The sequence below is a fragment of the Coloeus monedula genome, assembly GCF_965178545.1.
Source record: "Coloeus monedula genome assembly, chromosome: 8".
Taxonomy (NCBI): Eukaryota; Metazoa; Chordata; class Aves; order Passeriformes; family Corvidae; genus Coloeus; species Coloeus monedula.
In genome coordinates, this window is record NC_138788.1 from 31,145,735 (window position 1) to 31,161,325 (window position 15,591).

The following is a 15,591-nucleotide window of genomic DNA, read 5'->3' on the forward strand; positions in this document are numbered from 1 at the left end:
ATATTTCTCTGCAGATGTGAAAATCAGCTGCCATAATAGAGAGTGTGACAGACTTTTGCCTTCCCTCCCTCTTTCTCCCTTAATTTAGGGACTGTTCTGGTCTTGCTTCATAATGCAGATGTCCTCTGACACAGGCATGTGAGAGACAGCCCTTGTATAAAATGCAATGTGGTGTTTTTTTGCACAGACACAATGTCAAAAGTTTTGGGAGTAAGGCCAGAGAGCAGCAATTAGGCAAAGAAGAGCATCAAATGTGCAAAACAATTACATTCTTGAGCTTTGGAGAGTGTAGGCTCTATTTCTGCCCAGAGTTCAAGTAATGTACTCATCTGTTTACATACTTTTTCCCTTCCGTAATTGCTTTTCAAAAAGGTTCCTAACTTTTTTCTATCCCTTGCTCTCCACCACATAATCAGATCTTAACTTCTGATGCAAATCCACAAACATGGAGGAGGATTCTCTACTCTGATCTTGATCTCAAATGGGTGATCAAGAAAGAAAAAAAAGGTGAAGTGGTAATTTTTTTAAATGAATGTTTTTGCTGTTAGACTTTACAAATTAGTTTTGTATGTGAAATGTCTTCTCTTGGAGGTACCCCAAAGAAGCTCAAGCACTTCACAGGTTTGGCTGAATGCTTGCTAAAGACAATGTCACATTTCCATGCTCAGATAAGGTCTATCTTTTCAATGTTTTTCTTCTTTTTGAGGTCACTGAACCTGAAGACGTTTTTTATCTCCCACATGGATTTCATCACCTCTGTTTTTATACTACCTCTGGAGGTGGAGACAGCACCAGCTGCTCAGCAGTTACACAAGGCTTTGCTGGATTTAGAATTCCTCAGGTGTGAATTGCTACCACCATTCCACAGAGATTTTTCCGCATTCTTTCCTTTAGGAAGCTGACTACTGCCAGCGTTTCCTGCTAGTTAAGAAGCAAGGAGCCATCGAAGGCACATAAAATAGTTTTCCCTCAAGACCCTGGCTGAAATTCCTGAGTTTATTCTCTTTAATTCTAGACCATACAAACTTGTGAAAGCTCAGGGTCTAAACCTACCCTTCACACGATGCGCTGTTGTTCTGCAGGTATAATTTTCTGACATTCTTCAGAGAGATATGAGCATTAATTTTTGCCCAAAATACTCACAGGAATACTATCTGTTATTTATAAAATTGGCATTCATTTTATATTTGGCAGGTGTTCATAGTCAACCTTGGACATCAAACAGCCTTTTTATTCGAGACATTATGGGTGCCTTGCTGAAGACAGTCCATTTCAGCAGGGGAAGTAACACCTGGCTATTTCTACTTCATAAAAGCAGAGTCTAGAATAAGGTGTGTATGTAGGTGAGGGAATGTGAACAACAACAAAAAATCATAGAACAATTACAAAATTTTAAAAGTTTGCTATGCTGTGTGTGTTGTGTGCACATTCATGTTCATGTGTGTGCACATGTATGTTAACATTTTAATATTAGGGTAAAACTTTATAATATGCCTTAAATTATAGTGGCTTTTCAGCCAGTAAACTATATAGACAAAGTTTATTACTAAAAATATCTGTCAATGTAGTTAGACATTTGTATGAAATAGATCGAAAGCAACTCAGACCACACTACATTTTTCTTACTTTGTTTTTTGGTAAATAACAATGCAATCTTCCCCTAGGCTAGAAAACTGAGGGAAAGGAGGAAAATGCAGAAGCACAAAATGCAGTTATTTATATTGCAGTGTAAAACAGTGTTGTGAAGGAAGAATATTTTGCATAAATTTTTTTTCCACGAGATTTTATTAAACCTTCCTTTTCTCAGCCCTTTTTATAGCCTGCAGCTATTTGTCTTCATGGCATAACAACATTTGTAGTTAGAGGTATAACCCATCCAGAGTGTTACTTTTCAGTGTGTGGCTCTCTTGATACTGCTGCACAGGTAATAACTTTTTTTTAGCAGCAATGAAGCCACAGATATTCTTTGTGAGACACAGCTGAACATTGTATTTCATAATCTTGTTTTGAACATCATTTTAATATTTAATACGACCACGTGTGACTCTCACTCACGTAAACTGTGATACAGGGGATTAATTTCAGTGAGCCAGGTTCATGTCTCATCCTCTAATGGCAGTGGACAGTTAAAGTCAATGTGACTGGGAAAGGCACCTGAGAAAATGAAACTCCACCATCTGTCTTTGCTTCAAGTTGTGAAATTGCTTTTAGAGGAATTCAAGAGGTACAGCATCAGTACGAGAGGGAGACTTTGGAGAGGAAAATGGTTGAAAAATGATTGACAAGGCATTGTAATGTGGTATAATCCTTGTGGAAAACAGCAGTCTTCTGATACAAAGCAGTGTAGAAGTTACTATTATTTCCAGTACAGATCTGTCCCATTTGAACTGAATATGAATATCATTATGCCACTTGTGACTTATTCTCTGCTTCAGCATTTTTGCATTTTATTCTGGCTTGTTTGTGCTATTTCTTTATACTTGCCATTATATATGTGTATTTTTTGCCATATTTTATGATTTTCTTTTAGATTTTTAGATTGTTAAAGAATTCCTGATGCAATCATGTTAATTTTTTATGGACTTCTAATCTTTCCTCCATGTTAGGATAATTTGCTGTCCTATCTTTATCTCTTACATTCCTTTTTTCCTTATCACTGCTAGATACTTGCATTTCCTTGAGCTATTTGAAGTCCATTACCCTTATTTTGTTAGTTGCAATTTAAAGGAAGAATGGAAGACTTATCATTTTTATTATCTTTTTCTCTTGAATTAACTTCCACTTTAAGATTCTCAACCACTTCCTCCTAAAGAATTAGAATTAAATTTAAAATAGCTACTTTCTGTGTAATTTCCTCCACTTCATGAAATAAAAAAGCAGTCCCTAACACATCTGAAGAATTCAGTAGACAACTATGTCCTGCCTTAATGCTTTTTCAAAGAGAGACTCAGATAGTTGTATTCTCATCCTACTACTAGGGAATGTATTCCCATTCCCTTGAGGTCCAGACCTTTAGGTCTTGCCAGTTTCTGCCCCTTGGACATCTCCAGTAGCTGCTACATTGAAAGAGCCTCTTGATCAGAAAAATCTTTTGTTTAAAGCTGGCATTATGTGCACTTTGTCTCTCCCATTTTTCAGTTGATGTTCAGCAAATATTTCTGTCAGGGTCTGGAGTGTATGTTCTATGAGGAGCAGTGAGGGAGCTCGGGCTGTTTAGCCTGGAGAAAAGGAGGCTCAGGGATTACCTGGTCACTCTCTACAACTCTCTGGAAGGAGGTTGTAGCCAGGTGCAGGTTCAGCCTCTTCTCCCAGGCAACCAGCGACAGGACAAGAGGACAAAGTCTTAAGCTGCACCAGGGGAGGTTTAGGTTGGACATTAGGAAGAATTTCTTTACATAAAACGTGATTAGACATTGGAATGGGTTGTCCAGGGTGGTGGTGGAGTCACCATTCCTGGAGGTGTTTAAGGGAAGACTGGACATGGCCATGGTCTGGTTGACATGGTGGTGTCGGGGCATAGGTTGGACTTGATGATCTCAGAGGTTTTTCCACCAGAACTGATTTGTGTTTCTGCTTGTGGATCTGTACTGCAGGTGTTTGATGGCTCACTTCACACTCTCCCTTTCTTAGAACCTTTTCAATTCTCTCTTCTCTCTCCTGTCTTCCTTGGCTTTGACTATGCAGATTCTAAATCTATAGCCTGAAAAGAGCAGGGAGAAAAGCCTGCAGACTTTTTTTCTCTGGCACCTTTTAAAACTGGTTCAAAGCCTTGCTCATGAGGAACAACTTGCCAGGCTGGTGAGAAGGTTTCCCTCACTAGCTGGTCCCAGAGAGAACTATCCTGCATCCTGTGCAGCCAGACCTGCCCATGGCACATCCCAAGCCTTTATCCCTGGCTGGATAAGGTCAGCATCTCAACTCACAGCTTCTTCAACCTCCCCCCTGCAGCACCACAGTGCCCAGGTACACAAACAGGAGATGCCACACACATTTTTTGCTCATCTGTGGCAATAAACCTTGTTACTTCAGGGAAATAATGTAATTCTTACTAATTATTATTTCCACCATTATCTGAAGCTATGGAAATGAATGTCTTCATCCAATTAAATAACTGTTTGTGTGCTTGACAAAGTGTTATATTTATACAAGAGAATTATTTCTTCAAATTACTGAAAATAGTTGCATTGAATGAATACAATATGCCAGTTAGATTCTTGGCATATAATGTCTGTTTCAACATTAAAACTGAGGGAAAATTTAATCTACTCAATTCTTTTATGACATCTAGAAGACAAGACAGGGATCAATGCATGTGTAGCCTCTCATTTTTGCCAATTTTATGCAAATCAAATGGCAAAAAAAGAGCATAATTTTGTTCCATTATTCCATTATGCCTAGTGCAATTATTGTTTCACTATCCTTGTTGCAGACTATTTGATGTACTTTTTTCCCCATTTTTTGCAAGTATCACTTTCCAAAGCCTAACAGTATAACTACTCAAGTATTATCTGAAAAAAGAAAGAAGTATTTTTTTTTTAATACACAAAAGGAAAAAAAACCCAAGAAAATTAAGTAGGCTCCAAAAGTAGCAACTGGAAAGGAGAAGGTAATTTTAGGAAGAGCAAATAATTTCATTGCTGTATTAAAAACATATTGTAAAATTAAGTATTAAAGTATTAAGGAGGTTACCAGTGTAGTCATTATTAAAAGGTTAGGGTTTTTTTTTTAAAGAAGAGAAAGAAATTCACATGAGATTTTGAAGTAGAATCACTAAGACTAAGCAGTGTCATTCCAAAGGAGCTGAACTGTGATATTAAGATAAAAATTGTATTAATCAAGATATTGATTATACTGCTGATTTAACAGTTACCCAACATTTTACTTTTTCTTTTTTTTTTTTTTTTCCAAAAGAGATGAAATTTGTCAGCCTGACAACATGGATGGAGAAGTCACGCTTAAATAGCCTTGAAAGAAATTGGTGTAGGAGTTACAAAGCTGCTGGGTAAAGTATAATGTGATGAGTAAGAACCAGTAAGCCAACAATAATAAATGCCTTCTTCCTAAGCCTTGCAAAGAAAAAACAGTGGATAGGAGAAAATTGGAGCATATGGTTTATTTTTATTTTCAAATTCTTTTAGTAAGGCTTTTTTTTTTTAATATCATTCAGCAAGCTAGCCAGAAAAATGTGGAAACCTCTGCTAAATTCTGAAGGAAGGGTGTAAATCCCAGTAAGGTCAATGTAATTTCATTATCTTCCAATAGTTTTTTCAGTATTTTGTTGAAGCTATGAATAAAAAGAACAAATACAGAAATAAAGGCAACGGTGGTATGAATCCCAAAGATCATGTCCTAATTTAGAAAAGAATGAGAGAAAATAACTCAAAGTAAATGCTTTCTCAGCTAGAAAAAGTCTGATAGCAGTGTCCCTTCGGGATCATTAAAGGGTATTGGATAAATTCAGTACACCTACTAATGATGTGTAAGAAAGGTTGAATTGTGAGATGGAGCTTTGCTGACAAGGAAAAAATGCCCTAGCTTAGTCAAGATTAACCAAGATTGTGAAAAACTCCAGAAGGAATAGCAGGGAAAATGAAAGGCAGCAGAATGAATGCAGAAAAATGCTCAGCAGAAGCGACATTTGCAGTGGGAAATGTCAGTGTAGGATGCATCAAGGTTTCAGCATGGCATCCAGTTACACATCTGTTCAGTAGGAAGACTTCTAAAAACTTTGTATTTTAAAAAATAAAAGGTTCATACTAAGAGTCAAGATCAATGTCGGCAGCTTCATTCTTTCATAGATGGAAATGCTGTCAGGTTGTCTATTTAATTTTTAGCTTGTGTACAGAAAGAATACAGAAAGATAGAATCACTTTATTGCCTGGTCTGGTAGACTTTTATTTGAAAGCAGAGAGGTGGTTCAAACAGTGACGATGTCATTATCGGTGCTGATAGAACTTGGTGTTGTCTGGTCTCTGTCTTCCTGAAGCATCTTTCACCTCTAAATGGACCTGGAGCCAACTTGTAATTTACCCTGTTATTCTTCATCCACAGTCTACAATTTAAAAAAAAGAGTGCAAAAATATCATTATTTTTTTCTTCATGAAAAAGTTCTGCAAAGGAACAAACATTCCAATAGAAGTCTAGCTCTTTCTTTGAAGAATAGATTTTACACCTCACCTCATTCATATGCATAAAAAAATACAGAACTGACTCTAAAGATTTTTTCCTCCAGATAAAAAATGGAAAAAAAAATTGGAAAAAATAACACAAACATTAATTTCCCCCTCTGTTGTTTTGTAGATGCTTCTGAGTTTGGTAAACTTCCTACAGCATTTACAGTCTTTATTGCATGGCAGTTTACTTCTTGGAGATGATGGTAACAAATGTGACTACTGTAGCAAAATACTCACATGGGTGTTAAAGAAAGGTAAGATTTTTCTATCGAGGTTTCGCTTTAGAAATGTGCCAGTGAATTTTCTGTGAACTTTATTTCTTTCTAAGTTTAGAAAAAATATGTAGGCAAGGGAAGGCTTATATTTCTTTCTAAATATTGAAAAAATGAGTAGGCAAGGGAAGGCTTATACTTTTAATCTTATAAAATTGATACCTCCCAAGAGTTGACTTACCAGATAAGACAATATGAACAGCAAATTGTAGCATTATTCTGTTAGCACTAGAATCCAACAAGTAGGGACAAGTTTGTTTTACCTCAGGAAAGAGACCGATGGTTTCCATTAGATCAGAAATTTTTTTTTTGGAGTGGCCCAGGTGGCTCAGTGCTGCTCAATGAAAAATTAGCATGGGATTTATGAAAAAAAGCCTTTTGCTGTCCTCCATACAAAGTGTTGGGTGCATATTTGGAAAGCAAAGGGGAAGCCTGCACTCAGGTTCCCCCGGTCAGGCTCAGGAGGAGTCCTGTACACTGCGTGCTGGGAAGGCTGTGCACTGCTCCGATGTGTTAAGCTAGAGCAGCTCTTGAAGCTCTCCAATCACTCTGCAGCCATTACCTCCTCTACAGCTGTCTACACACCAGTTTCACCAATATATCATAGGCCAAGGCACATCTATATATCCCTGTCCAGAAGCAGTGCAGAGCTTGGTCCCTTCTACTCACTGAGCCCAGTAATTTCTGTCCCAAGGAGAAAGGAAAGGGCATAGGAAGCATTTGTTTCTCTTAATATCCTTGCAAAGAGGTCAAGCCCAATGGTATTCTTTTTTCTCCCTCTGCTCTTCAGCCACTTACATTATTCTCAACATAACTGCAAAACCAGTGCACTGGATACTGTAAATAGTACTGAGCATCCTTAAGTGAGGAGGATGTCTGCAGCAAGGCTTCATTGATCTCAGCCTGCAGGAGAGGGCCAGCAGAGCAGGGAGGGGTACTTCTGTGTGTGCATGGGGGGTAGGGACGAGAGGATGGTCTCTGCTTTATTCTTGTCTTCAGCGTTTTGCAGAGATCCTGAGCAGCTGGAGAAGTCTCTGTTTGGGGACTGTTTTGCTTTATCTATTCCACTCTCTCACAACAGCAACCACAGAGAACTTTAAATATACTGTTTTACTGAATGAATGTAAATGTATCGGCATTTTTCTCCTTGTATACAGGGGCTTAGGTTTTGATAGTAATAGCCTAGAAACATTTACACTTTATACTTATTCTATTTATTTTGCTTTCCTACTACAGTGGTTATATTCTTGGAAAGCTTTGTTCACATAACCTACATCAGTACTCTAGTGTGTAATCTCATTATCTGTTTTTATTCAGTAACTTAAAACTTTTGTTAAGTTATTCAAATACTTTTAAGTTCTAAATCTACCCACGGTGGTTCAGTACATTAGTTCTTTAAAAGTGTAAACGATTTCTGTGTCGAGAACTGAAAGGATGAAAGGTGTAAAATGTTACACTTGCAAGAAAAGTGGAACTTACAGATATGTATGTAAAGATGAAAGGATTGACAGATCTGACTTCTCTCAGCCAGATTTGTTAACTTCATCTGACACCAAAAAAATCCCATCAAATCAGCACAGAAGAGAACCAATATTGGCATTTGTACATCATTCCTTTCTTGGAGTTATGAAAATTCTACTGCATTGCTGTGGCATACGGCAGCCAAAAGGTTTGCTTTCCTTCATTTTCATAGTGTGTTAGTTCTTAGCCAGGAGACAGTGGTGCAGTGTTTCTTTCTTGATGTTCTAAATGTAGAAACATGTCTAGTTGTATTTAGATTTTTATTTATGATTGTTTATGCAGCAAAAGTACTATCATGCTATTCTCTGCACCTCTTACAACCACCCCAGTCTTTTTCTGTTGGCCTATTTGTTTTGTTTTGTTTTGGTTTTGGTTTTGTGCTTTTGAGTAGATCTCTTGCCTGGCAAAAGATTGTTGAGATCTTAGCTTTGCTGTGAATGGTAATTTCAAAAGTTTTGAATGTTAACTTCAAGCATTTTAAAAAACTTGGCTGATTTCTGTAGATCTGAAACAAAATCGTCCTTCAGTCTGAGAAAAAGATGGTTCAGATGGCTTTAGAACATTTTTGGTTGGTTCAAAGGAATTGAGAAAGTGGAGAAGGAATGTATCTCCCTGTCATGGTAAGCAAAACTGTTTCTTAAAGTGTTTCTGTATTAAAGAGTATTCTTGAACTGATTTTGTGTCTTGGACTGTGATCTCCTTTTAACTGCATTTCTGGTCCCATAATAGTATTTAACAGAGGACAGTTGTTCAGCAGCCCTAATCACATGTGATATTGTACAATTAGCAGACTGTTCGACAAAGGCTTCAGCCTCAGCTTTTTATCATAAAATATAAAGCAGTAACACAATTTTCCTTTCCTCTCTTTGCATGAACTCACCAATTCATTACCAAACACATACAAAGAGATGTCTAATAGCTAAGAAACGTGTCTGGACACTGAAATGGACAGGACAATGAAATTATCTATCTCAGCTCTGTTAGGAAGACAATGTACAGTGTACTCCTGGACTGAGAGCGACTTGTGGACCTCCTTAAACCCTCTGGAATTAAACTAAGAAAATCACTTTTCACCTCTGTTTCCCCCACATACTTTCAGGTGTTGTCTCCATCAAGACTGTAAGCTCCTTAAGGCACAGACTCTTTCTCTGTGATGTTTGTATTTTGTGTTTGACTTTGACATCCTGATCTTGGTTCGACTCTTTTTTTCTCACATACCTCAAATGGTTGCTGCTAGATGTTACTGTGTCCTTTACAGGAGCACTGATGGACTTTAGGTGAAGGTTTAATGGTGTGCCTGGGAAAACAGATTAAACCAAAACCCAAACAAATTCCTATGTGCTTCAAGGGTAAAAAGAACCTGGGGTGGGGTCTGGATCTAATTCCAGACTAATGGGGTCACTTTGGACCTATCTATTTGGAGAGGGTACCAGGAGATGAAATTAATTACCCTTTCTTCATCTGCTTGGAACAGAGACATCATATCATAAATTCCCAAATTCAGTGTTAGGAAAAAGTTTCTGGGGCTTTGACTGACCATAAAATGAAAATCGGTTACAGTAGAGTTGAAAAAGGCTGTGGAAGGATCACTTAAAAAAAAAGAGGACATTTTAGGCAACTTTAATACAAGGATTACTTTTATACTGCTCCGTTTACAAAGGCAGCAACTTTTGCGACTGCTCATCATGCTGTAAGCAGGAGACAACGTCTTGATTTGAACCCTAAGTTGAGAGGATGGAAGATGTGCGTTAATGTCTTTACAAACAATTCGATATGTGAAGGTATGGGTGTTAACATCTTTGAAATGGGTCTTAACATCTCTATTAACTTTGGGCAGCAGGTGTGTTGCAGAGCCCAGAAAGCTTGGCTCCTGAAACAGACAAGTGGATCTGCACAAGCCTAAGTTTCTGAACTTTGGGGTAAAAGAACAGGTTCAAGGGGGGATACGGGTTAGGCGGTTCGGGAAGGCTGTACCGTCCTACTACCTCAGCCAATGGGGAAAGGAAAAAGGCGACATGCGGCCGGGAGTTTAGAATGAAAGGAGGTTGCGCTCCCCGAAACCTCGAGAGAGAAAAGCCGGCGGGCGTGTGCCCCAGTGGCCTCTCTTCCTTTATTCGAATAAAGTTGCAGGACTCCTCTGTCTCCTTTATGGACACTGGCTTTTCATAGCGTGATTTTCCGTACAGAGTAAATCTTAGGAAGGTGAGGTTCCCAAAACAAGCTGTAACATCTCTTCTGCTACCAGCCGGCAGGAGTTCAAGGCAAACCGCCTCTGAACTTTGCAGGACCTGAGGCAAACAGAGGAACCAAGGCAGCAGAGCGGGGCTCTTCGAGCCTTCGGCCGCTCTGCCGGGGGTGCGGGGCCGCTCCCCGCCCAGGAGCGCGGGACGGGGCGGGTTCGTCTCGGGGGTCCGGGCGGCGGGGGCCGCATTCCCGGTGCCTCTCTATTCCCGGTGCCGCTCCAGCTCCCCCCGACTGGAAGCGTGGGCGGGAGAGGTGCCCGCTGGAGCGCAGGGGAAGGGGCGGCCGCGGGAGCCTCGGGGGGGGCGGTCACCCCGCCGGACCCCCCTCCCAGCGAGGGACGGATCCACGCGGGCCGAGGGGCGGGAGGCGGCTCCGAGCGGCGATGAGAATTAGCCTTTAAAAATGGCTGCTTGGAAGCTGTCAGCTGGGACGCGGAGGGGCTGCTAACCCTCCTCTCGCTGCCTCCCGCCTCCCTTCCCCGCAGGGCTAATAACGGAGCGGGGATAAGAGCTCCCCAGCCCTTTCCCCGCCCCGCCGAAGCGCGGTGCCGTAGCGGCTCCGGGGCCCGGCCGCCCTCACTTCCCAGCTGTCTGCCTGGCGAGAGGACGGCGGCCCCCGCCTCCCGCGCTCCTCCTCGCCGCCGCTGCGTGTGTGCCGCGGGCACCGGGATACAAAGGAGAGGGGGGAGCCGCGGGATACATGGTCCAGGGCGGCGTGTGCGCGGCCGTGGGGGCATATCTGGCGAGGAGAAAACACAAGGTCAAGAGGCAGCTCTCCTCCTCCATGGAAGAAGACGGGAGCGATGAGCCCTGAGGAGGACGACGAGGAGAAGGGGCGGATGGCTAAGGGCTGCCGCTGCCGGGCTTCCCCTCGGGAGTGACGGGGCGCGGAGGGCTGAAGGGGCTGGAGGAGGCAGCGCTGGGGTCGGGAGGGAGGAGAGGAAGGCGAGGAGGAAGCGGGGGGTTTGAATCTCCCTGGCTGGATTATCTCCCCTCAGGGGAAGCTGCCATCGCCGGCCGCGACTCGGCCCGCGGCCCCCGCGGCCAAGATGGACCTGGGCAGCGCCGGCCGGAGAGCAGGAGCTGCACCCGCGGCCCCGGGCTCTTGGAGACCTTTCCCCTCCGCCTGCTGCTGCTGCTTCACCTCGCTCCTGGATGTGAACAGCTGGCTGCTCTTCTACGGCTTCCTCTACCTGGCCCTCTATGCCCAGGTGTCCCAGTCCAAGTCCTGCGACAAAATTTCCTGCTTCTCGGGTCATTGTGTCAACTCCACCTGTGTCTGCGACCAGGGCTGGGTGGGAGACCAGTGCCAACACTGCCAGGGCAGGTTCAAGTAAGTCTCTGCTTATTGCGATTTTCTACTTCTCATCCCTGCCTCTTTTTCCTGTCTGTTTCACTTGCCTTTTTTTGGTTGTTTGTTTGGGTTGGGTTTTTTTTGTTTGCTTGTTTGTTTTGTTTTGCTTGTGTCTGCTATGATTTTGTTCATGTATGATGGAAGTATGTGGCAGAAGTTAAGGATGAAATAGGCTCCTCCAGCTCCTTAAGAGCACAGGACACAGCTCCGGCTGACTTACCGCTGAAAATAGGCTGCTCCACTTCATGGGAACTGAGAAACGGGGAGAAATCGGCCTAAAGCTGTGTCGCTGCTGTCCCTTCTGGAAGTGTTATGGAAATGACATGTGCGCTTCGTGGGGCTGCCCAGGGAGCCAAACTTAGGAGCGGATTTTAATGACTTTTTCCTTCTAAAGAGTGAAAGGTTTAGCTCCTTCCAGTCTTCCTTTCTTTCAGTTGTTTGAGCTAAGTGGGCATTAGTCAGTTACATTCAGGACAACGTAAGTGCAACTGATTGAAATGTACATCCCTAGTGACAAGGTTTGCAGGAGAGCGTGGGAAATGTAAAAAAGAAACGTATTTTTGCAAAGGAACGAGTACTCAGTCAAGCTCTAACTACCTTCTCATTCTTAAAAGTCAGTGTGATACCGAGTCATTGATCAGTGAGAAGGAAGCACACCCTGACACTTGCTTTTCTATATGGAGTGGGAAAGAAGACTTAATTTATAGGGCTGTCACTTTCCTCCCGCCCCCTTTGCTATCAGTGTAAAGTCTGGCTGTGAAGAATACTGTTTGCTGCTATTTCGCTATATAATCTTGGACAGGACATCTCATTTCATTCCCTCTAAAACACCCCCTATAAGCAGGAACTCCATTTATTAAGTATGTTGACATATATAGCTGGAAAGTGTCCTAATATGTAGCTAATAGCAATATATTGGTGAGGCTATGTCTTAGAGGAGTCATTCTGTCTTTGGGAAACTACTTTTTGGATGTTAAATATCAGTAACTGTCTATTTTAAAATTGTGTTTAAGTTCAGTTTTTCTCTGGAGTACTGAAATTAAGCTGTATAATTTGCATCTCTTTTAAACGTTTAACACAGGGTCACTCATTCCTAAATAAACAAAAAGTAAATCCAGTAACTTGTTAGCCTGGGAAGTTAAGGAGTAGCTGAAGTCAGACATGTTGGCTGAAGTGATGTACACAGTGCAGAGAAAGAACCAATTCACTTACGTTTGGTGGATATTGCAGCAGTAAGATTGCAACCCAGCTATAACACTAATACAAGGCAAATATAATACATCTTTTCTACTTATGAACTAGATAATTAGGTTTTTAAGTTGGCTGTTTGTTACCTGTGTGTATTGGATGTTTGGGGTTTGTCCTGCTCTGGAACAATGGGCTAATTTCGGAGGGATTGAGAGTCATGAGAGGAGGCCCAGGTGAATCTTCTTCGTGTATGTTGATCTGCCGAGCCATTATTTCCTGGCTGTAAAGAGATTACTTGTATCCTTCGTCTTGGTGTCACATGTAACAGACCCTAATTGTGCCAGGACCAAAGCAAATTGTAGTTTCTTTAATTTCAAAGCTTGTTGTGAATGAGTATGTTCTCTGAATTGTTACTGGAGCCGTTATCCTGTCCTTACAGGTATTATCTTGCTTATCTCTTAAAACATCTAGGTTTCTTTACCTTGGTTGTGTTTGTCAAGTGAGGAAGCACAGTGGTTACGTTTTCCCTTCTGGTAGAAAGTTAATAATCCATCCCCACCTAGAGGAAGTTCTGTCTGAGTGTTGGAAGGGCACCTCTTCTGAGCTGAGCTAACACAGTGTTTAATTGAAAGCTGTTAGGGGTTTTGGTGAAATCGGAATAGATTTTTCATTAACTCTTCTATGTTTTTCCGTGCTTAGCTTTAGAAAGGACAGTGACACTTGCATTACGATTTTTCTCACGGGAGTAAGCTGTTGGAGACCTATTTTTTACTGAGGACGCTTTCATAGCAGTGTCTTTGACAGCTCATCTTTAATCTTTATTCTTGGAAGCAAAGTATACTCTGCACTGAAAATAAGCATTCTAAGATTTAGAGCTTTTCAAGCTCTGTGTGTTGGGGATGGAGTGAAATATGTTAAACGTGCCTTACACTGCTGCAAGCAGCAGCTCGGAGCGGTTGTATTTTGAATCCTGAAAATTCAGGTGGGTGTGGAATGGGTGATGAGTCAAGCTCCGTGTATTTCCACCTGAAGAGCTGGAAAAAGAAATTTAGCCTGGCTGATGGCTGGGTGATTGAGCACCTTCCCGATCTCTGTGGCAGCTGATGATTCGCCTTATTGTCGTGGAACATTTGCCTTTTTCCATTTGGCTGCGAAATGCATCTGCTTTACCCTTAAGTAGCCACGGCTGGACTTTTGCAGCAGTGGTTTGACAAGTCCTGTCGGGTGTACATCACTTCTGTAGCAGTTGCTTCTGTCGTTAAGGATTATTCTGAAAATTGGTTCAGAATGGCAAAGATTGAGAAGTGTGTTTGGCTATTAGAGCAGCATTAGCAGCCAGTTCGTGGGTTGTAGATACGATCTGCAGAAATGTTAATAGAACCTTGTGTATTACTCTAAACATTTGCACTGTTTCCAAGTCGCAGCTGTTTGAAGTGCCTGCGTGTGTCCCTGTTACCCGAGATTTAAATGGGACTTTTAATGACCTAAATTGGACATGTGTAAAACCTGTCACTACAGTATTTGAAAAAACAGATTTTCAAGGGTGGGCTTAAAACACTTGAAAAGAAAAGGTTCTTTCTTTTTCTTCGTGTAAATGAGGTATGGTTATTTTTGCTCTCTGCGAATGAGTGACTTGCATTAGCAAGTACCAAGAACATTGTGGTAAGAGGAGAAATACTCTGCCTGAGGGTATCTTGGGACCATTAATTCTTTGGTGAGAGATGTGTAGTATTTTTGGCTTTGTTTTATTTCTCTTCTAAACTGAGAAACAGTAACATAGCAGAGAGACATCAAAAATAATTGATCAATCTTTGTAAGCAGGTGTCAAAATTAATTGACAATACTATGGTAACCTTGCCTTTCCCTTGTAGGAGAACTGCTGAGTAAATAAACTGCTTTGCAAATGTTGGTTTGCGCTGGATGAAATAATTGTGGATGGGGGGGAATGGGCAAAGAGACTGTCTAACACCATTTTGTTTCTCTTACTTACCAACTTTTGAATTTACTCTTGTTATTGTAAAGCCTGTGGTAAATCATATAGAAATGCAGATGTTACTATTCTTACTGCAGTGCATTCACACCCATTTCAGCCATTTCTCAGAAAGATTTAGGCCTCATGTCTGCCTGGTGGTAAATTATTTTACTCTCTGTACAGATTGGATATCTGAATGCAACTCTGACTTTCTGACTTTCATCTTTCTTAAAACTTTTTTTCCCCCTTCCATCCTTTCCTCTACTCCGAAATAATGCAAAACCTTTTTTTAACCAAAATAAAAAAGGGGAATTTAGTTATAAAGAGAGAGGGGAAAGGAATTTTGCCAGGTGAAAGATAAGAGAGCCAATGGGTGAGCAGGTTCTGTTTTTATAGCAGGCAGCTTCAAGCAGCACAGTTCCCAAGATACAGACTAAACCACATACATAAAAGGACAGTGTACAGTTTTGGTTTTGTTTTGCTAAGCTGATTTATTACAGAAGTGAAGCTTTTAATGCTACATTTGCCATTCTTTTCCCCCTATTCTATGCCTTTGAATTTGTTGGTTGGTTGCCCTTTTCATGATGATACGAGTTTGGGCAGAAGGGAGAGGGAAGGGCTGCCTAAATCAGCTCTGTGATGAGATTTCAGGGAATTCAGGGACACAAACATTATGAATGGCCCAACTGCAGTAAAAACTGCTGTCACAGCTTCTGTGTATTTAGATGTTAAAGTTAGTAGTCTTGAGATGCAGCAGTGCAGGGAAAAAGGTTTCATTAATTTTTCTACTCAGAATGATTTCTTAGAAGAAAAAAAATTTCCTCCAGGTTAGAGCAAAAAGTTTCCCTTTCTCTAGCTCTGCTTTGCA

General features: G+C 41.3%; 1 protein-coding gene across 1 annotated transcript in view; it reads left to right on the forward strand.

Annotated features, from left to right (window-relative positions):
- Positions 1-11,088: 11,088 nt before the first annotated feature.
- Positions 11,089-15,591, forward strand: part of ATRNL1 (attractin like 1) — a 439,114-nt gene continuing 434,611 nt past the window's right edge. Inside the window, exon 1 of the mRNA XM_082285771.1 lies at positions 11,089-11,542. Within this exon, the coding sequence (XP_082141897.1) occupies positions 11,259-11,542 (284 nt within the window). The 5' untranslated portion in view covers positions 11,089-11,258. The remainder of the gene's footprint in view (positions 11,543-15,591) is intronic.